General features: G+C 52.8%; 1 protein-coding gene across 1 annotated transcript in view; it reads left to right on the forward strand.

The window, feature by feature from the left end:
• The first annotated feature begins 4,358 nt into the window (after nucleotides 1-4,358).
• The window catches only part of PITPNA (phosphatidylinositol transfer protein alpha), a 28,847-nt gene continuing 12,238 nt past the window's right edge, over nucleotides 4,359-20,967 (forward strand). The window contains exons 1-4 of the mRNA XM_075561227.1: nucleotides 4,359-4,614; nucleotides 8,367-8,397; nucleotides 14,015-14,160; nucleotides 16,726-16,817. Coding sequence (XP_075417342.1) covers nucleotides 4,595-4,614; nucleotides 8,367-8,397; nucleotides 14,015-14,160; nucleotides 16,726-16,817 — 289 coding nt within the window. The 5' untranslated portion in view covers nucleotides 4,359-4,594. The remainder of the gene's footprint in view (nucleotides 4,615-8,366; nucleotides 8,398-14,014; nucleotides 14,161-16,725; nucleotides 16,818-20,967) is intronic.

Here is a 20,967-nt window from a genome sequence, read left to right on the forward strand (position 1 = left end):
ACACAATCTCAGAAGACAAATTGGGGGCATAAGCAAACGTGGTGAAGAAAGTGGATGGTGCCCAGCTATCAAAAGATATAGCATCTGGGGTCTTAAAGGCTTGAAGTTGAACAAGCAGCCATCTAGCAGGGAAGCAAATAAGCCCACATGGAAAAAGGACACTAGCCTGTGAAATAGGTGTCGATGGCATCAGGTATCAAAAGATCCCAAACAAACAATTTTTTCGATGTGAAAGAGGGGGTTGGAGTGGAGACCCAAAGCCCATCTGTAGACAATTAGACATCCCCTCACAGAAGGGAAGAGACAATTCAACCAGGGTGCAGTATAGCTGTGGTGAAACACACATCTTTCCACTAATTCCTAAATGCTTCCTCTCCCTCCCCCAGCCCCACTACCATGACCCAGTTCTACATTACAAATCTGGCTAGACCGGAGTACACACATTGGTACAGGTAAGAGCTCTCAACACATGGGATTCAGGACGGAAAACGCTCAGGAATAGGAGCGGGAGCAGCAAGATCATGAGGGGAGGGGGACTGTGTGGAGGGGAGTGGGGGAAAAGGAGGAACCCATCTCAAGTTTTGATACACAGCGCCCCCCAAAAGGAGACAAATAACAGAAATGTGGGTGAAAGGAGACAACGGAAAGTGTAAGACACAATATAACAACAATAATATATTATTGATCAAGGATTAATGGAGGAGGGAGAGGAGCTGATACCAAGGGCTCACGTAGAAAGAAAATGTTTTGGAAATGTTGATGGCAACATATGTACCAGTGTGCTTAGTACAACTGAATGATGGATTGTCATAAGATTTATAAGAGCCCCCCCAAATAAAATTATTTTTAAAAAAGCATGAAGAAAATATTCTAAAACCGACGATGGTGATGATTGTACAGCTCTTCTTGATGTGACTGAACAATTGAATTGTAAGATATGGGAACTAAATGCCAATAAAACTGTTTTAAAAAGAAATGATTAATTTTGCGAAGGTTGATCCTGGCATAGGCGCCCTGGTGGTGCCTCGGGTTAAGCATCAGGCTGCTAACCTGAAGCTCAGTAGTTCAAGCCCACCAGCCTGCTGCAGGAGAGCGAGATGAGGCTGTCTGCTTCCATAAAGATTCCCAGCCCCAGGAACTGTATGGTGCAGTTCTAGCACAGGGTCACTAGGAGTCGCAATCAGCTCAGTATCAGTCAGTGGGTTTGGTGTCTGGTTTTGGACTGTGGCATTACGGGCTTGTAAGAAAACCTGGTTTCTAAAACGTACGCTGACCTGTGGAGGGAGAAGCCAGGATGTATGAGGTCTGCTCTATCAGGCCTCACAAAGAGAAGATAAACGGAGCAAGAGCAGCAACATCTCAAAGGACAAGGAAGGACATCTTTTTTCAGGAAGTCCCCTTGCACCCACCCCTCCACTGCCCACCGCCCATGACTGTAAAAACGGCAGCGGCAAGGCTAAGTGGAAGAGGGTAAAAGAATCATTATCAGCATCAACAGCCCAAGACTGACTTCTTGGAGATCGAACATGCCACCAGGCTCCAACCTCCAAACTTTGGATCAATTCTGGCACCAACCATCCCTCCCACCGCACTCTGTGTCCCTGGTGGCTTGGGCAGTTCTCGAACGGGCCACACAGAACTTGCAGATCAGACTCAGAGCTGTGGGGCTTGTTAGGGGAGTTTTGGGTTCAGGAAGGACTCAAGATACAGTTGTTTGGTCAGGACCGTTTTTTCTGCATTTTACCTGCAGACGCCTACCTGTCTCTGGCCCAGCTTCTTCAGCCTGGCCTCCACCTGCCTAGGCAAGTGTTGCCAGGCCTTTTGTGCTGTGTTCATAAGTGTCCACAAGCCCTGGGGTGCTCAGCTCTAGCTCTGTAAGCCGGGGAGTCCACTGTGTCACCCCCTGATGGTCTCCTGGTTCTAATGCCCCGTTTCTCCACCATTGCCTCTGATCATCAGCCTCACTACCAGCCAAAATGAAGCAGGCCCTTTGGACCTCTGGTCCTTCCGCTGAGAATCTCCTCAGCAAGCCTGTCTTTTCCGTGTTCGTCCTGGCCAAAAACCTGTGGTCTCCACTCTTCCTTCCTCACTCTCCTCTCTGAGCCAATCAGTCAACACTGCTTGCGGACTCCATCTCCCGGGTGACTGCTGAATCCTTCCTTCTCTCGCCTTCTGTCACTGCAGGCTCCGTCCACCTGGACTTCTACAGCAGCCCCCTACCTGTCTCTCTGCTTCTGCTCCGGCCCCCTCCACTCCCTCGCCACCCAGCAACCAGAATGAGGTTTTCCACATCAAAACTGCTCACACCACCGCTTAACCGCCTTAGGAAGATGTGGGGGACCACCCGCCTCCCACAACCAAGTGGGCCCAAGGGGCAATTGTGTAATTGAGGGGTGAATTAAAGAGACCTCAGACAAGATAAAGCATGCAAGGGCTCATATTCACAATGATGACTTCATGAGCCAAGAGGCGTAATGTAATCTCACGAGTTTATATAATCTCGGGCAGTCAGGCCACAGTAAGCACATACGTCACAGGAAGGGGTTATACAATAGGCACACAGCAACAGGAGGGGGGCAAGCTGGGGAGAACATGCAATAGGAAGAGGAGGCACTAGGAGCACACATGTGACAGGAAGGCACATGCCTAACAGGATAGGCGGGCTCCAGGGTCAAGATGGCAGCCTAACCTTGGTCTTCCCTGTGTTGACTTGACCTTGGGTATCTCTGAGCTCTCCCTCAGGGGAACACACCCATTATTCTTATCAGAAGGGAAGGGAGTGGGCCCTACTTAGGGTGAAACAGATAATAGAGTCTGACTGCCTTAGATGGCTGACAACCTTCAGGCAGATAACCTTCAAGCATTTGATCGCCAAGAGCATAGTCAGTGACCTTGTGTTTGCAAACAGCACCTTTGATTTGGCATTATGGTGGGGGGGACATCATGGGGAACAACTTTTACTTAGGAGAATGTGAGTAGGACCCATCTCCATGCATTCCTCCAATGGGAGCCTTGACCTCCCAGACTCCTTACTGTAGGAACGTTGGATTTGTCGGAATACACTCTCTTCTCAGTTGTTACCCACAGGATGGGCCCTTAGGGTGGTCTTCAGAAACTTTCTTATCACCCACTAGGAATTTTACTATCTAGTCCCACCTCTTCCTGCTCTCCAACTCTTCTTGGCAGTTTTTTCCAGTTCCCCAAATATACCGTACTCCGCCTCACACCTCCAGCCTTAGCGGGCTATTCACTCTGCCTGGACGTTTTTCTCTCCCAACCAAGCCCCCTTGAGAAGCCCTGGTGGCAGAGTGGTTACATGTTGGGCTGCTAATTGCAAGGTCAGCAGTTCAAAACCACCAGTCGTGCCAGACAGGGCTTTCTACTCCTACAAACAGCCACAGTCTCGCAAACACCGGGGCAGTTCTATCCTGTCCTATAGGGACACTCTGAGTTGACATGACTTGATGGCAGTGAGTTTTTGAGTGGGATCTCAGCTAAGATTCTCTTCTTCCAGAAAGTCTTAGATTTTGTTAGACATTATGGAAGCCTGCATTTCACCTATGACAGCCTTTTTCACTCACTCTCTCCTCACTACCACTCCCTCCGCCCTACCCCACCCCCGCCCGGTTGACGCTGCGTTCAGTGAGAGCTGAATCGCACCTGCCTTGTTCAATCTCTCAACAAAAGCTCGAGGCTTGGGGACAGCAGGGTCTGCAAACATGCACTGGGTGACACTGAAGACTTAATCATAGTTTCCTGGGCAAGTCTTTCACCCTCGCCTGTCTTTCCTCACCTGCAATTTGGGGACAGTCATTTTACCTTTCTGATCGGATTGTTGTGGGAAGCTAAGCACTTAGAAGATCATTTAAAAAAATCATTCTATTAGGGGCTCATACAACTCTTATCACAATCCATACATACATCAATTGTGTCGAGCACATTTGGACATTTATTGCCCTCATCATTCTCAGAACATCTGCTCTCCACCCAAGCCCCTGCCATTATAGAAGATCATTCACACACAGCGAGTCCTCCATAGATTTGGCTATTTTTAGTATTATTTGATGCAACCTTTTCCTGAGTCTCCACCCACTCCACCGGGGAGGCCCACGGATACACATGTGCATCCGTCCAAGCTGCAGAAGAACCACCCCCGCAAGGACGCCTTTCCGCGTCCCAGTGCGTCCAGCCTCCTCGCACACGCCCGGGACCGGGACCCACCCAGTCTCGCACGCTGACGACGACTCCGCGGCCCCTTTAAGGGAAAGGGGGCGGGGCCGAGAAGGCCCCGCCTCCGCGCTTAGGTCAGCGCGCACGCTGCGTGTGACGCCCCGGTTGCCGCAGAGACGCCCCGCCCCCGCGCGGCGCTGCGGAACCAGAGCTCCTCGGGGCGGCGTCGGCAGCGGCGCGGGAGGCGGCGAGGCCGTGGTGGCGGGAGCCGGCGCGGCGACCGCAGCGGGAGCGGCGGGCACGGAGCAGACCACGACGAAGGCGCACAGGCAGCCAGGCCGGGCCGAGCCACGGCGAGAGCGGCCGCCGGGAAGCGGGCGGGGAGCCGGACCGGCAGCAGGGCGCCGCCGAGCCGCGAAGCGACATGGTGGTGCTCAAGGAGTAGTGAGTGGCCGCCCCCCGGGCGGGGGGGACGGGGGTGACGACCCGTGGCGGCGGCGGGGCTGGGGGGCTGACGGCACGGCAGAGGCGATGCCGTGGCCGCCCGGGGCCCCGGGGATGGAGAGCGCTGGATGGGCTGTTGGGCGGCCCAGCAGGGGCCGTAGGGACAGCGAGGGGCCAGATAGGGCCCAAGGTGGGGCCGAGGGGACCAGGGACGGCCAGGTAGGCCCTAGGAGATGCCGAGGGGACCACGAGGGCCGCTCGAGACCTGAAGTGGGGTCAAGGGGACACGGAGAGCTAGACAGGTCCTGTGAAGGGCCTGAGAGGACAGGGAAGGCCAGGCGGTGCCTGAGACTGGACGGGAGCTGGGCCGGAAGGCATTGAGAGCCCAGGATGAGAGGTGGGGGACTAAGGACTGATGGAGGGGCCCACCTAGAACTGCAGGCGGGGCTGAGGAACTCATCCGAGGGGAGGAGTTGGCTGAGGGTCGAGGAGGAAGCCAAGGGCAGGCAGGGTTAGGGTGGGGAGGGAGAGGTGGGAGAGACAGCTTAGCGGGTGGAGGGAGTGCCGAGGGGACCCTTATGTATTGTGGGAAGGATTGTAACCAGTAGTCAGGAAAATGTCTAGGAACCAGGGCCAGGTTTGGGTGACAGGGGAAAGGTCTCCGGAGACATCAGGGACTGAAGGAGTAGCTGGAGTGATGGGGGTGTCCAGGGGCAGGTGCAGCCAAAGAGGCATTTTGGAGGAATAAAGCTTTGAGGTGATCAGGAGCTACTCTGGACACTTGAAGGACTCCTTGAAGTGCAGGGAGGGTGCGATGGTGACAATGAGTGCCAGGAAGTTACTAGGAAGGAGGGCCGTCCCAAAAGAATATGTTGGTGAATGTTTGTGCCGCTGGTGTAGGGTCAGGGGCTGCCTTTCTGTTTCTAGGGTGCCTCAGTCTTGGGGCAAAGAGATGGGGGAGATTGACTTGAGCAGTTGGGATTTCCATGAGGCCAATTAGTCACAGAAAGATAGCGTAAGGGTAGGGAGAAAGACAGAGCTTTCAACTCCCTTAAAGAGTTAAAGTCTTGGGAAACTCACAGGACAGTTCTACCCTGTCCTACGGGATCGCTCTGAGGTGGCATCCACCTGCTGACAGTGCTGGAGTTTGTTTGTTTGTTTGTTTGTTTGTTTGTTTGTTTGTTTGAGTGAGTGAAGGGTGAGGGAAATCTTGAGAGTCGTGACAGCGCTGGGAGCGGAGATAGTTTACTCTTGAAATCCAAGGGATTGCATGACAAGCGGGGATGTTTGGCACTTGTGTAGTCTTTGATAGTTGAGATGACCCATCTCTAAAGCTCACAGTGGAGAGTAAACATCATAGGACCTTCCCTCCCCCAATGGGAGAGTTTGATGGGTGTACAGAGTTTACCGTGAACCCGTTCTGCCCTGGTGAGAGGTGGGGACAAGTGGCAACCTTGGAAACCTGGGAAGTCCAGGTGCAGAAGGCGTTCAAGTGCAACTGGTGGAAGTCGGTTTGGGGCCGGGCAGGTGTGCTCCCTGTTGGTGAGAGGCTGTACTTTGCCCTGTCCCCTGGCAGGCATTCACACCTTTAGCACATAGTGTGGAGCCTTGGATCCAGGTGTCATCCCAAGGGGTGAGCACCTCATCTGAAGAGCATTCTTTGGAGGTCCCTCCACCTCAGTTTCTTACCCGCCATCTCCAGCTAGAACTGGGAACTTCAGGTGGTGAGGAGGAGGAGGATCCCATCTCTTGCAATCCCAAGAGAAGGAGAGCTTGGTGCACTGGGGGCTTTCCTGTTTCTCCCAGCCCTTCTTCCTCTTCCCAGAGGAATTTCCCAATCTGTAGAAAGCTGTGGTTTTGAACAGATTTGGCAGGGAATGGAAGGACCCTTCAGAAGGGATTTAGTTTGGGGGGGGGGGCAGGCGTGCTTCCTCCCCACTCTTTGTTCTCTTGAAGCGTGCCAGGGACGATCTGAAGGGCTGGGGATAGGGAGTTTCCTTCTGGACCTGTGTCCCCTGTGTACTCTGGGGAGAGTGGGTGCCTCCCTGGGCAGGGGCCCGTGTGAAGGCTGCGGTGCTGCTGCTGCACCCCGGGAAGGGTGTGAGTGAAGGTCACCGAAGTGAGCACAGCTCCAGCCCCAGTCTGGTGCATCTGTGGTCCAGGCCTTGGGTATGGCACCCTCTTGCGGAGGTGGCTTTGCATTCTGGCCATCCCAGAGCATCCTGCAAGGAGTTGGCCAGGTCTCTTTGCTGGGGAGACCCTGGGGCCCCCTCCCTGGTCTCTGGAGGTTTTCCCTGTTGATTTTTCTGGCCCTCCAGCCGACAGGATTCGCCCTCCTTTGATTTCTGTGTATTCTTGGATGTGCGTTTTGCTGCTGCTCTTGAAGATAAAAGGCTCATTGTTTTCGAGGAAGTTTCTTCTAAGGGTACAGCAGTTCTGGCCTCCAAGTTGGGCGTGTTTTTCTGCTCCCTCAGCTTTCTCTTAACAGGAGGCGTGCGTCAGGGGCAGCGTCCTCTGCCCAAGGAGCTCTGTTATTTGCCTCATTTGGGAGGAGGGGCATGCTCAGGCAGTAAAGACTTGGAACCCGTTTTGGCTTTCCTGCTTGCTTGCTTTCTGTCTGTCTGGTACCTTGCCTTTGGTGCGGTGATTTTCTCAGACTGCCCGTTGTGTGACTGGCTTCTGGGGGGACCTTTGAGGAACTAGAACACAGTGAGTGGACAATTTACCATGCAGGAGCCAGGAGCCCGATTGGCAGAAGGATATAGCAACGCATGCTTCACCAAGCCCGCAGGGTAGAGAGGAGCCCAGTGAATTCCAACCAGGCCCTGGGAAACTGGCTGGACTTGTATGGGGACACCAAGGGCTTTTGTCTCTGGTGGCCGCAGGGCTTTGATCTGGGGGGTGGGTAGGGGTGCCCTGTTACAAACACAAGCCACCGGGAGGGGTGCCACTAGCTGTGGCCGAGTCCTGGCCACCGTGGATGCTTGACTGGGATGGCTGATTCCTGTAAAGTTACCGTCTCGGACACAGACATCCACTGGGACAGGTCCACCCTGTCCCGGAGGGTTGCTGTGGGTGGCAGTGAGTTGTGTTTTTTTTTTTTTTTAGTGAGACCACAATGGGTGGTTGTGGACACGGAGAAGAAAGCCACTGCTTAGTGTGCCTTTGCACAGCTGCGGGGAGTCAAGACACAATGTGGGTGTGGGTTTTTTGGGGGGGCCTTCAAGGTAGTAGCTTGTACTGTCATTCTGCCCCATAGCGGAGATGGGCGGTGTGTGCTCTTAAGGGGATTAGGCCTCCAAGAAGTTTGGCCGCTTCCCAGCGTTTTCCTTGAAGGCTCTTGAGGGGTTAGATCTACAGAGATGTAAGTCCTAGGGAATTGTTTGGTGCGGATCCTTCCTCTCCAGCAGAGTGTGCACGGGTAGGTCCCTCCCTCGGCGGTAACCACTGCTCTGTTTAACGGACCTCATTGGCAAGGCTTGTTGTGGAAAATGTCCGTCAGAGAGGGGGTCTTAAGACGGGCGTTCCAAGAGTGAGTCAGCCTTGGGAAGCAGGGTGTGGGGGCAGGTTTGTACTGAATTGCAGGGTTCTAGGGGTGCCAGAAGAGCACTGGGGTCCTAGCAGCTGGGTCTTGCAACAGTGAATATATGGTGGCGGGTACAACAAACTGTTTGACACAGTGCTGAGCTGTCGCTTTCCGAGCAGATTTCAACTCCCGCAGCTGATAACTGTTTCCTCTCTCTCTCCCATAGTCGAGTCATCCTTCCAGTGTCTGTAGATGAGGTAAGTCCTTGTTCTTTCTCACCCACGATTGAGTGTGATGGATTCTGTCCCATGGCTGAGTTGGGCTCCTTCAGCAAGTGTACCTGTGGGTTTCGAAGGAGAGGTAATCCGTGCCAGTGCTCGGTGTTTGGCTTTACCTGGTTCCGTTCCCCTTGTCATCGTAGACCTGGGCGCTTGGATGCAGCCTGCACCCAGCTGTTGGCCCTGGCATGACTGAATAGGGTCCTCTGACGGTGTCTGTTTGGGGCATGCTGTGGACAGTATTACATGTGCATTTCTGGGACCTCCGTGGCTCTGCTGGGAAGTATGCGTGGCCCTCTGGCGGTGCAGCAGGCCAGCTCCCACAGTATGTAGGACCTCCTTATCTACTGTAGGTGCTGCAGGGAAGATGCAGAACCCTCCGCTCACAGAGGAGCCCTGGTGGCATCATGGGCTAATGTGTGGGGCTGTTAACCTCCAGGTCAGGGCGTTGAAACCATCAGCCACTTCTTGGGGAGAAAGATGAGGCTTTCTACTCCCACAGAGAGTTCATTGCAGAAATCCACAGGGGCAGCTCTCCCTTGTTCTGTGTAAGAATCCACGGTAGTGAGTTTGTTTGCTTTTTCTCCCAGACGCAGGGAGGAACAAGTAGATGGGGTTTGCCCTCTGTCCTTAATAGTTCCGAGCTTGCCATCCGGATGTGCCCTGATGAAGGTTCACAGGCCAGCTGACTCAGAATGGGTCTCTTGGACAGCAGAAACCTCTGCCGGAGCCTCCTGTCTCTGAACTTCCTTGACTCAGCCTTTCTTTCCACCTCCTCCTGGGGCTCAGGCCAGCTCAGGGGACCCCTGGGCCTGCTCCAGTCTGGGTGCAGGTTGTCAGCCAGCCCCCTCACTTGCATGCTTCCTCAGTCAGCAGGATGCTTCTGTGATGACGGCTGCTGTGTTCCAGAAGTGAGGTGGACCTTTAACTAGAGGCACCAGGTCAACAGAGCCTCGCGCACTCTTTAGCGGAGGCAAATGCCCACGCTCCCACGCCTCAGGGAAGGGTGGGCAGGGCACAGTGCTTTGAGGATTGTCTCCTGGAGAGCTATCAGAGTAGGGATTCCTGGGCAGGGTGGGGATCAGCCCAGACATAATCTGGGAAGGGCCCTGTGGGGGAGCCTGGGGAAGGGGTCCGGTGGCTCGAGAGCAGCTGTGATTCTTGGAGGCAACTGAGGTGTGCCTCTCACTCCGACTCTGCCATCGAGTCATCCCAACCCAAAGCGACCCGACAGGGCCACCCGCCCCTGCCTTGTCGGAGACTAAATCTTGGCAGGCGCTGGTTTCAAACTGCTGACTTTGCAAATTGCAGTTTCCAGCCCAACTCGGAACCCACTGCGCCCCCAGGGCAAAAGAAGTGGGGGCCTGTCCTTACAGGTATTGACTTGGGGGAGCCTTGTTAGCCAACTTCCCTTGGAGCCCTTGCTGCCTTTACTAAAAATAGCAGGCGGTGATTTTCCAAATGGAAGCTACAGCAAGAAGGACCAGGTTGAGATCCACTGACTCCCTGCTCCACAGGATGGCCCTGCGCCCTAGTTAGGAATGAAGCCCTCCAGGTGCTACTGTTTACCTGTGAAGTGGATTCTTCTTTGTACCTGCCTCTGGGAAGTCACTTGATGGCTTGAGGAGTGGGAGTGTCCCTGAGAAGTGTAACTCCTATAGGGTCCCCCGTGGCAGTGTGTTTGATTTTGTGGTTTGGAATCCTGGGTAGAGTTGAGGCAGGCTTGAACTCTGGTCCCAGAAGACCCGAGATGGAATTGGTGGAATGTGGAGCCAAGGCAGGAGCAGACTTTGTCAGTAAGCCCATTCTGACTCACGGTTGCCCTGCATCATGTGACTTTTGGGATGCATCTCCCAAATTGGAGGCCATGATTCAAGATATGAGTTTGAGACAAAAAAGAGAAATGCGAAGGTCATGTCTTTATAACCATATTCCTGGTCTAGATCAACTTCTTGGGGAAGAAGAGTTAGATTTTGGGCTACCCAGAGCCTTTGAACTCAGCACTGCCAAGGTTTCTACACTTTGGAAAAGAGCAGAAAAGCCCGGCTATTTGATAGGTGTGTATCCACCAGTGGTTCTAAGTTTAGCTGCCCCTTGCCCCCACCCGCTGCTGTCTTCCTTAGGGAGCCTGGGTGGCTAGCTGGTCTCATGCATTGGGCTGCTAACCACAAGCTCAGCCGTTTGAGCCCCACAGCCACGCCTGAGACAGGCTTTCTGCTCCCGTCAAGGTTTGCAGCCCTAGGAACCCTAGCTCACTGTCATCAGGTCATGCCGACTTCCCGAGGCCCTCCAGGGACAGGGTAGAAGCGCCCCTGTGGGTCTCCCTTGGATCTGCCAAGATGAATTGCTACTGGGGCTCCTCCAGGAGCCCTTGGGAGCAGTTGTGTTCTGCCCACGAGGGTTCCTGTGAGCTGTCGTCGACTCCATGGCAGTGGGTGTCCATTGGCTGACGTAGTTAAAGAGTTTGCTGTAACAGAAAGACCACAGTAGGTGCCTTTAATAAATAGAAATCTACTTTCTCGAAGTTTAGGAGCTACAGGTCCCAGTGAGCTGTGTCGGTTCTGGGGTAAGGGCTCCTGTAGGTTCCAGGGGGAGATCCTTAACTCTTATCTGCTCCTGGGCAGTCACCCATGGCCTGCACATGGGTCTCTCCTGGGGTGGGCGGTTCTCTTGATTCTGGTCTCTGCTTTCTCGGCCCTGTTTCACTTCTTGAGGTTACAGCCTAGCCCGGTAGATGATATTCTGCCTCACGAACGTCACTGAGGTGCACGTAGCGCTTCATCCCTTTACAATGTGAAGGGTAATGAGTGCTGAGAAAATGGCATGGCCAAGTTCATTTTGAGGCAGACACAAAACCTGCCCTACCTTCTTGCCTTCCCTCCAATTTTTAATCCATGCCATCTGTAAAACCTACCCACCCGTTTTACCATTCCCAAAAGGAAATCAACTCCAAGACCAAATTTCATTCTGGGGCAAAATTCCTTTTCGCCTGTAACCCTGTGAAATCCAGAATACAAATCATCTGCTCTCAGGGTACAACAGTGGGGCAGCCCCAGGTAGACAGCTCCTTTACCAGTGGGAGAGATTGGAGAGAAAGAAGGGATAAGGGGCACCAAGCAAGTCCAAACCCAACGGAAGGATTTAGATGAGCTCGGAAGCTTGAGAAGACTCCCATGTTCTCCAGAAAATCCTCCTTTGAGGCCTCTGGGCAGTGGCCCTTCCTGCTGACTCTGCTTGTTGGCCGTGCTCTGTGGGTATGTGGTGGCAAAGAGGAACATTGTGTATATCCTGGCCTGTCGGAAGACTGAGCACATCTGTCTAGGAGGAAATATGGCCCTAATGCTCTTGGGAACGGATGGCAAGACTTACTTCGGACTCACAGACTTTGGGCATACATACTGTCAGGAGGGCCTCGTCCTTGGAGAGGTCAGCAACAAAACAGACCCTCTACGAGATGGGCTGGCACAGTGGCTGCAACGATAGGCTTGAACACAACAGTTGTGAGGATGGCTCATGATAGGGCAGTTTTCTTTAGGCTGACGCCCACCCCTACGGTGAGACACCCTCCCCTATGGGCGTTAGGGGAGACCAACAGGCATCCTTACTGTTTTTCAGGCCAGCTTTCATTTCAGTGTTTTCAGACTCATCACTGTATTGTCCTGGGCCCCTACTCCCAGGTTGCTAAGGTGCCAAGATATGTGTTTCTTACCTGAATTTCCTAGTCATGGGGTCAGTGAACCAGTCATTGGGGCAGGGAACAGTGCCCTAGACCAGGGAGGCAGGGTGTCCAGTCTCCTCTGGGCTCTTTATCTGATTAAATACTCTGACCTCCATCCCCACCCCACCCCACCCCATCTGAGCCTGGCAACTTTCCTGGGTGCAGAGCAAGTGTGTCACAGGTAGCTCTCCGCCAGGAAGTCGAAAGTGTCCCTCCCTTGTAGGCCACTTACTCAACCCTTGGGATTGACAAATCTGCCTTCACTTGTTGGGATTAAAGGGTCAGCATATCAAGAGAGATTAAAGGGGGAAGAAGCCAACCCATCACTGATCCTCTTAGAGGCTGCCCTGAAGAGGAGCCAAATAAAGGGGATTAGTCTCTGCCTGAGGTCTCCTCCCCAAGCAGCGCCCCGCCCCCTCCTCCCCCACCCCAACAGTCCCCTCTTCGCCTCTGCCCAGCCTGCTCTGTGAACGCTGAGTCAGGCCTTGGGTGTTCTTCTCACTGCTCCTTCAGAACCCTGGCCAGGCCAAGTCCCAATCGGCTTCATACAGCTCTTTCTGTGTGCCTCAGCCAGGCTGTGAACTTGGGACAGGGACGCCTGGCGCTCCGTGGAGGCTTTGAGGCAGCAGCCATGCTGCTTAGGGTAGGCAAGGCAAGCGTGTCGGGCTCTCACCCAGAGGCCCCACTTTATGGGAGTCACAGCCTTGATCCACTGCCTGGAACTTTCCTTGGCGTTTGCGCTGGGTTTTTGCTGTGGAAGTTGGGGTTCTTCAGCTTCTGGGGTGAGCAGTAAGTTGCCCTGTTCTGCCCAGACATTCCCTGCAGCCTCCGACACTGCCTGATAGAACAGGCTTCCAGGTTGGTCCTTGCTGCCACCTATGGTGGTTGGGAGTGGCTGCCTGGAATCGCAGCGTCCTGACTCATCTCCAGAGAGAGGAAAGCCTATGTCCTTTGCCCTGGGAGTGCCGGGAGTTTGGGGAGAACTTCTATCCCCCTCCTGCATGTTGAGTAATCAAGCGCCCTTTCCCTTGTTCTCGCCCTCACGCTGCTGTGCCCGACTGGCATTAGTAGCGATCGGAAGGAGCAGCTGGGCAGAGAGGGCATTTCCTTCATTGAACTGTGGCTGTTCCTTTATTAACCACCTTGTTTTCCCCTCAGGACAGCTTCCCTTCCCTCAGGCCGCAGGGGGACGAGGGCCAGGCCTGGGCCCTGTCCTGCCTTGCCCAGGCCACTGGTTTTAACACTGAGCTGTCCTGAGGGGGTCAGAGGAGGCTAGTGATCTTGACTGGTGATCTGATAGGGTGGCATGTGCCCCAAATAAAGGAATACCAGGTTTTTGCCATCTAGTAGGTGCCAACCCAGAGGGAGCACTGGGCCTGCCCAGTCTGGGGAAGACTGTGTTATCTAATACAGGGGACCGGAGCATTTGCTGCAGCCCACCGGGAATCCGGGAGACTCCACGCAGCCCCCTTGCCAGCAGGACTCCTGGGAGCCGCTGGCGGGGTGAGGGTGGGCCCCAGCTTTGCAGAGAACAGGCTGCAACCTGCTGTAACCAGAAGACATTCTAGAAGGAAGTGAGATCCTCTTATTTGGGAATCTGAAGACCAGAGCAGGCCCAGGCCAAACGCTACCTTGGACACTGTTTTCCAAATGGTGGGATCTTCCAGCTTCCTCTGGGTTGTAGCAAGCCGTGGGGGTGATGGAAGAGGGGGAAGGACGAATTGAAACGCGTGTGATGGAGAAAGACCGTGCTGTAGGCGGATTTGGGGACGAACGTGTGTGAAGAGGCTCCATCCAGGGTGAGAACGTCCACGTGATCTGGACTGGGTGCAGGGAAGGAGCTTCGGCGTGAAAATGACTGTCCTTCTGTTCCTATAGTACCAAGTGGGGCAGCTGTACTCCGTGGCCGAGGCCAGCAAGAATGAGACGGGCGGTGGCGAGGGCGTGGAGGTACTGGTGAACGAGCCCTACGAGAAGGACGGCGAGAAAGGCCAGTACACACACAAGATCTACCACTTACAGAGGTACGTGGCCCACCATGCGCGGAAAGGTGGCTCGGTTCTGCGCGGGCGGTGATGGAGCGTTGGACTTTTCTCCCGGTTTTCTCTGGCTGCTCCAGTAGTTTCGCCTGTGAGAGTGGGTGGGGGTGGTACTTTGTTGTCTGAAGGTTTTGTTTATAAGGGTGCCCCGTCTGCAGAGGTAGTCCTGCTTGGTTTCTTAAGGATCCTTCTGTTATCTGTGCACGTATATACACACAAATGTTTGCATGTACGCAGATGTCTTTACTGTCACTTTAGATAAATGGAATCACGCGATACTCCCTCACTTTGCTCTGTTGTCACTTCGCATACAAGGACTGTCCCACTGTCAGCATATCCTACCTCATTCATCTATAAAGTACCAGTAGTTCGATACTCATTTTCAGATGTTTACAAATAGTGCTCTCGTAAAAATCCTGCAGAACTGCTAACGTCATCTATGGACGTTTATAGTACTGTTTCCAAGAATGACATTCCCAGGTCCAGTGTTTTTTTGTTTGTGTTTAATCCTGGAATAGTGAATAAGCCACCAAAGAGATAACCCTTTGTAGGCAAGGTATAATATTTAAAACTGTTTTGTATGACTATGTCTACAGCAAACTACACAAACTTGCTAGATCTTTAACCAACACTAATCTCTCAGTCAACTGTGACTTGGCCCAGAGGACGTTTGAAAGTAATAGTAAACATACACCAGCTTGAATGGAAGCAGGACCAGGTTTGCGTTAAAAACTACTGAGGACTGGTCAAAATAAGCCCGAAGCTTAACTGCTGGCCATTCAACTGACTGATAGCGATTTCAGTTGACTTGCCGCCCTGGTGAGTGAGGGCCAGAGCCAGTGGTGAAGTTGGGGGCTGGGGAGCCTTCACTGGGCCACCCCCCCATTGCCTTCCGGGGGTTCTTCCTCTGGCCTCCCCCTCTCCCCCCTGCCAGCCCTGCTCTGAGTTGACTGCCTGTCACTTTTCACTGAGAACTCAACAATTGGCTGAGATTCACGTGGGGACTTAAGCTCTGCCTCCCTCCCGTCGTGCATTTGTATTTTTGAAGAGCACTTTGAAAGCAGGTAGTGAAGTTGGGCCAGTTAGTTCCTCAGGACTCCAGTGACCCAGCAACTCCAGTGGCAAAGACCGGACTGCACACAGTGAAGGTGGGGCCTATCTTGCCATGCCTCCTCATCCTTCGAAGAGAGGGTGTGAGCATTGAGCTGCTGTCCCTCCTCTGTCCTGGTCACGGACCCACCCAACAGCAAAAGAAACTCCTGCAGCTCCCTCTCTTCAGGGGCCGACGCCTACCATGGCTGCCCAGATCAGAAACATGGGCTTCCCACCCCTTCTTCTTCATCTCTCGGATCGAATCAAGTTCTGTGGAGCCCATCTCCTTAATCTCTCCAAGGGGCCCATGTCTTCCCAGCAGCTCGTCCCCTCCCTGCACGGGTTCCGTCTCAGGGGCGGGCCGGTGAGCTGCCCACAGCATAGTGGTTATAGATGGCTTCCTTCTGCCCTCGGTCCACCCTGTGCCGACTATTGACCAGACCACTTACGAGTGCTCCTGCCATTGCTTGCTCCATCTTCCTTTGCCCGAGTCTGCCTCACTCTTGGAGTGTTCCTTGGGGAGCCTCCCCAGCCTCTCACAATGCACCCCCCCCCCCCACTCTGCTCAGCCCAGCGCTTTGTGCAGCCCGTCATAGCACCCACTGAGGTGTTCCCATTTGCCTGGTTAGACGCACTCCCACTTGTAGTCATGAGCTCCCTGAGGGCAGGAGCCATGTCTGCCCGGTGTCTGTCTGTCTGTCTCCCCGGAGGCTGGTGCACAGGACCTCCACTGAGTGAGGGTGGCGGCAAGTGAGTGGCCCTCAGAGGAACTGCTTGAAGTGAGCTTGCACGAGGGTCAGCACTCTCCGTAGACTTCAGGAAATAAGCTGACGAGCTGATTAGAATCTGCTAAAGATGATAGAGGAGACCAGCTAAAAATTAAGAGAGGAATATGCATTTTGTGTGGGCGTACACTGTACATTTTGTTCTGTGACCAGATAAGAAGAAATGGAAAAAATAATTTGGTCTGTAAGGCGCCTGCCCCTAAGGCCCTCTTAGCTTCACTGAACACACAGAAGCAGATCAGATCATCCTGTATCCCATCCACTAGTTAGTCATCGCATCCCCTCGCTCTGGCCCATAAACCTAGACTGGCTAGTCTTGACATCTCCTTTGAATCTTCTCCTTGCCTGGGGCCAGCGACCTCTGGAAGAACCTATAATGACCGAAGCCTGAATGAGTCCCAGGGTGGTGTGGGGTTGGGGAGTCACTGGCTCTCCTTTTTTCACCTAGGCATTGGGGCAAGTTGTGGGTGGATGTCATTAGCCAACTAAGCTGGGGTGTCAGGGTCTGACAGAAGACATCTCACGTTCAAGGGCAGCCTGCTTATCTCGTGGAAACTTGCTCTTCGGTTCCCCGCGAAAGCAGCTAGCTGTGGCCTAGAGAATGTGATAGAAAAGCTCGTTGTTCTAGCTTCTCTCCTTCTTCGCTCTTTCTGACCCCTTTGTCTCTCTCTAGCAAAGTGCCCACGTTTGTTCGCATGCTGGCCCCAGAGGGAGCCCTGAATATACACGAAAAAGCATGGAATGCCTACCCTTACTGCAGAACCGGTGAGTGCAGGCCTGGCTGGAAGCTGGAGCTTGGCCCCCATGGTGGACCCAGGGAGCGGTTTCCCGCCAGTGCTCTCTAGAATAAGCCGTGCAGTCGTGAGCTTGGATAGCTTGGGGGTCTCCCTTCAGGCTAGTCTCGACTGTTACTGGCAGAGCAGCTTGTTGTCCAGCTGGATAGGAATCCCCAAGTAGGCATGGCCTGAGGTAGCCTAGAACCCCTGGTATTTGGGAATGAGATAATCAATGTTTTTACTGATTTCAGAAGTAATATGCAATATGAAAAAAAAAACATTGCAAAAGACATTAAAAATAATCACCTAGGATTCTTCCTTTAACATTTCATTTTATTTTTTTAATCACTTGATTGGGTCTCGTACAGCTCTTACCACAAGCCATGTGTTGTCTTTATCAGGCCCTTTGTTCTGTGCGTGCATTGCTGTATAGGAGAGTCCTGAGAGAAAGATGAGACCATCCTCCTATGGAGAGTCTCAGAAACCCACAGGGACAGTCCTACCCTGCCCGTAGGTCACTGTGAGTCGGGATGGCAGCGAGGTGGCTTTTGGCTGTGTAAGGTACACTTAAAATATGAAAAGGGCTCATATTGTCCTCCCGTTGCATGTGGGTGTCAGTACACCCTAGACATAGTTTCTAGGCAAAATGGATCACACAGTGCTAACTCATTTTCAGTCGGTAAGTAGGGAGCGTGCTCCATGTCCCCAGGCAGTCTGCTTTTGGTGTTTGATTTGTGGTGGCTGCATGCTTAGTGTTCTAGCTTACGAATGGGATGCAGTCTTTTAAAACCAATCGCCCATGTTGGGTTCACGGAAATTTCCCGTTTCAATGTGGTCTATCTGTGTTTGCTTTGAAAACCATCCCTGAGGCCCAGGGAGCCTCAAGGGCCCATAGGAAAATCTCTGTAGGTTGACTGTCCTGTCCTGCAGAAGGAGCTAGGCCCAGATAAGAGAAGGTAGCAAGGAGAAGCTGGTACTGGTGGGAAAGGGTTGAAGTGAAGCCAATCTTTGGTGATACAAATGTCACCTCTCCATGGAGTATGCATGAAAAATGACTGTTCTTCCAGGGGAGGAGCTCTGAACCAGGTTCACACAATTGGGGAGTGGGGAGGTAGAGTCACTTCCTTAAACCTGGCCAATTTCCTACTTGGAGTTTCTGGGAAGAAAAGGAAAGATTTCAGGCTCTGTAGTCTCATCCAGACATTCCTAGATTCCCTCTCAGCAGTTCAGACTCCTGGCTTTGCAAGATTCCTAGGAGTAATCTTTTTGGAACACCTACGCTGGTACTGATCCATCTCCTACAGGACCTCAGGGACACCTTGGAACTTGTCCAGGAGGAAGGTGGGCGTCCACCAGCAACTGCCATTTGTTGGCACCAGCAGTTTGTCTATGGGCTTCATCTGCCAACTGTTGCTTGCCTGTTTTACTTTGCTTGCTCGATTTCTCAGGAACTCTGGAATTCCTTAGTGCTAACAGGTAGGTCAGTGGTTCAAACCATTAGCCACGCCTCAGGAGAAGGATCAGGCAGTCTACTGCATCTATGGGGCGGTCACTATGAATCGGAATGACTTTGGTTTCTGTTTGGTTTGGTGCTCCCTAGATCAGAAGGCCTCACCCATGTGATATGTGTCTTATGGGTTGGGGATGGCTAAAGTTCAGGACACAGGCTCCTTGCTCTCTCCAATCCTCACTGGCTCCACACAGGTTCAAGAACCTTGAACCAGAAGATGCACTGCCCTGAGGAAGGAATGTGTTCACATCACTGCTCCCTAAGCAGCAGGCAGGGGCTTCTTGGAAACAAGGCGTGCACACACTTTCCTAAAAGACTGCCATATGGCAGGGTGTGGCAGGTCAAAGACCAAAGGTGAATTATTTTGATGTCAGAGCGAGTTGTACTGAGCAGGCATTGTGAGAGCCCTAGCCAACTTGGCTTAAAGGAGGCAGACAGCATGGACTCAGCCATGCCTGGGACACACCTTTTGTACACAGTGAGATGCCCCTGGCCTCTGTCATTATGGGGTGAGTATGCTACACCAGGCGAGGGCATTTTCCTTGACAGCAAATATTAGTTCACCCGCTGAGCTTTGGCCTTCAGAAAAATTTAGAAATTTCTAAATACTCCAAGAAGTAGAGGAACAGGGAATAGGTCAGAGTCCAACTTCATAGAAACAAATATGCAGACTCTTAGATCTTGCTCTTTAAAATAAGGCATACATAGGCAGAAAGGTGGGGCAGAAGGAAGAAATGAGTTCGAGCCTCTTGGTTTGGCCTAAGATCAAAGTTAAAGGTGAGATGGGTGGAGCAGCATGGACTGGAATCCGCCATACCTTCCAGAAGGCTCCCAGCTTACTGTAAGGAGCGCTGGTGGCGTAGTGGCTGTGTATGGGGCTGTTCGAAACTACCGGGCATTCCTAGGGAGGAGGGCATGGCTTTCTACTCCCATAGAGGGTGACGGTCTCAGAAACCCACAGAGGCGCTCTGTCCTGCTCTGTGGGGTCACTGTGAGTCAGAACAAACTCTATGCTGCTGAGGTTGGTTTCTGGGTTTTGAGAAGTTAATTGTAAGGAACCCTGGCAGATCATTGCTGGACTGCTACCCACAGGGTTGGCAGTTCAATTAATTTGAAATACTCTCATCATCAGGAGAAGCCCTGTGGCACTCTTGGGTAAGTATTACACTGCTAACTGTAAGGTCAGTGGTTCAAACCCACCAGCCCACTCAGAAGGAAAATGCTGTCTGCTCCCATGAAGCTTTACAGTTTTGGAAGCACTAGACAGTGTTTCTCTGCGGGGAAATGGACTTGGGGGGCAGTGGATCACTGTTACCAGCTCATTCTGTGCTCTCTCTTCGTTTCTTTTCCCCTGAAGTTAATGAAATGGGTAGTGAGGAGGCGAGAGAGGAGTGCTGTCGTCCACAAAAGGACAAGGAGGACCAGCTCTGCCCTTTTCTTCCATGTTAATCCTTGGCTGGAAACAGTCTGGCCGAGCCAGGGCTTTAGAGTCAGCCCTCCCTTTCATCCAACTGCAGGAACGTTTCCAAGACTTTCCAATTCCGCTTGCAGGTTGCTGCAGGCTGTGGGAAGGGCAGTGTGAATGCAGGGCTGTCTGGATGAGCGGGGAGACGAGAGAAGGTTTGGGGCAAGGGACTTTGTGGGCTGAGGTTAATATTAAAGGTCAGGGGGGGTCGCCACCCTCATAGGCTCAGAACCTTAACCGGGTAAAGAACGAAGTCGGTCTGTTTCTCCGATCTCATAAAGACTACTGTATAAAACCCCCAAATGAACTTACAAAGTCATATCAAACTACAAAAGCAAAGCCAGATATCTCAGTTGACTGTTCAGAGCAGCGGTTCTCAACCTTCCTCACGCCGCGACCCTTTCATACAGTTCCTCATGTGGTGGTGACCCCCCAACCATAAAATTATTTTCGTTGCTACTTCATCACTGTCATTTTGCTACTGTGATGAATTGGGTGACCCCTGTGCATGGGCTACTCTTGTTATCAGTTATCTAGTTATCAGAAAGCCCGTGTTGTTGATTTACGTATACCCGAGTTGATCAGACAAGAGACAGTTGTTTAAAGAACATGGACCCAGAATAAGGTGGTTAGTTGGAAAATCTTAAGGCCAGTGTCATCAGACCTTTAGAAGAAAATAAAAAGTTGCCATCAGGCCTACTAGGATTCTTGGGAAATCCCCTTGCTCCCCCTCGCCCCTGCTCCCACAGCCCTGCCTCAATTGTCAGAGTAGAACTGCTCTGTGGCGCTTTCTGTGGCTGATTATTGGGGAGTGGAGTGCTAGCTTTTCCTCCAAGACATCTCAGGGTAGACTTGAACCTCCAACCTCTCAGATGGTGCCAGATGTGCTCACCATTTACGCTGCTCGGGGACTGTCATCACACCATGCTAGCCAAGTACCCAGAGAACTTCTGAGAAGGCGGGCTTTTAGGGATTTCTTTTCATGGATATTATGGGATGACAAGGAGGCCATCGGAAAGTTCACTACAGAGACGGGGCAGAAAGAAGAGGGCACGGTGCTCAGGAAAGGGAGGGTGGGCAGACGTTGGGATTGTGTTCTGGAGGGGCTGGTCCCTGGAGACCCTGGTGCTTGGTGAACTAGACATGGTCAGGAGAAAGGGGGAC

This window comes from Tenrec ecaudatus, chromosome 10 (assembly GCF_050624435.1).
Source record: "Tenrec ecaudatus isolate mTenEca1 chromosome 10, mTenEca1.hap1, whole genome shotgun sequence".
Classification (NCBI taxonomy): Eukaryota; Metazoa; Chordata; class Mammalia; order Afrosoricida; family Tenrecidae; genus Tenrec; species Tenrec ecaudatus.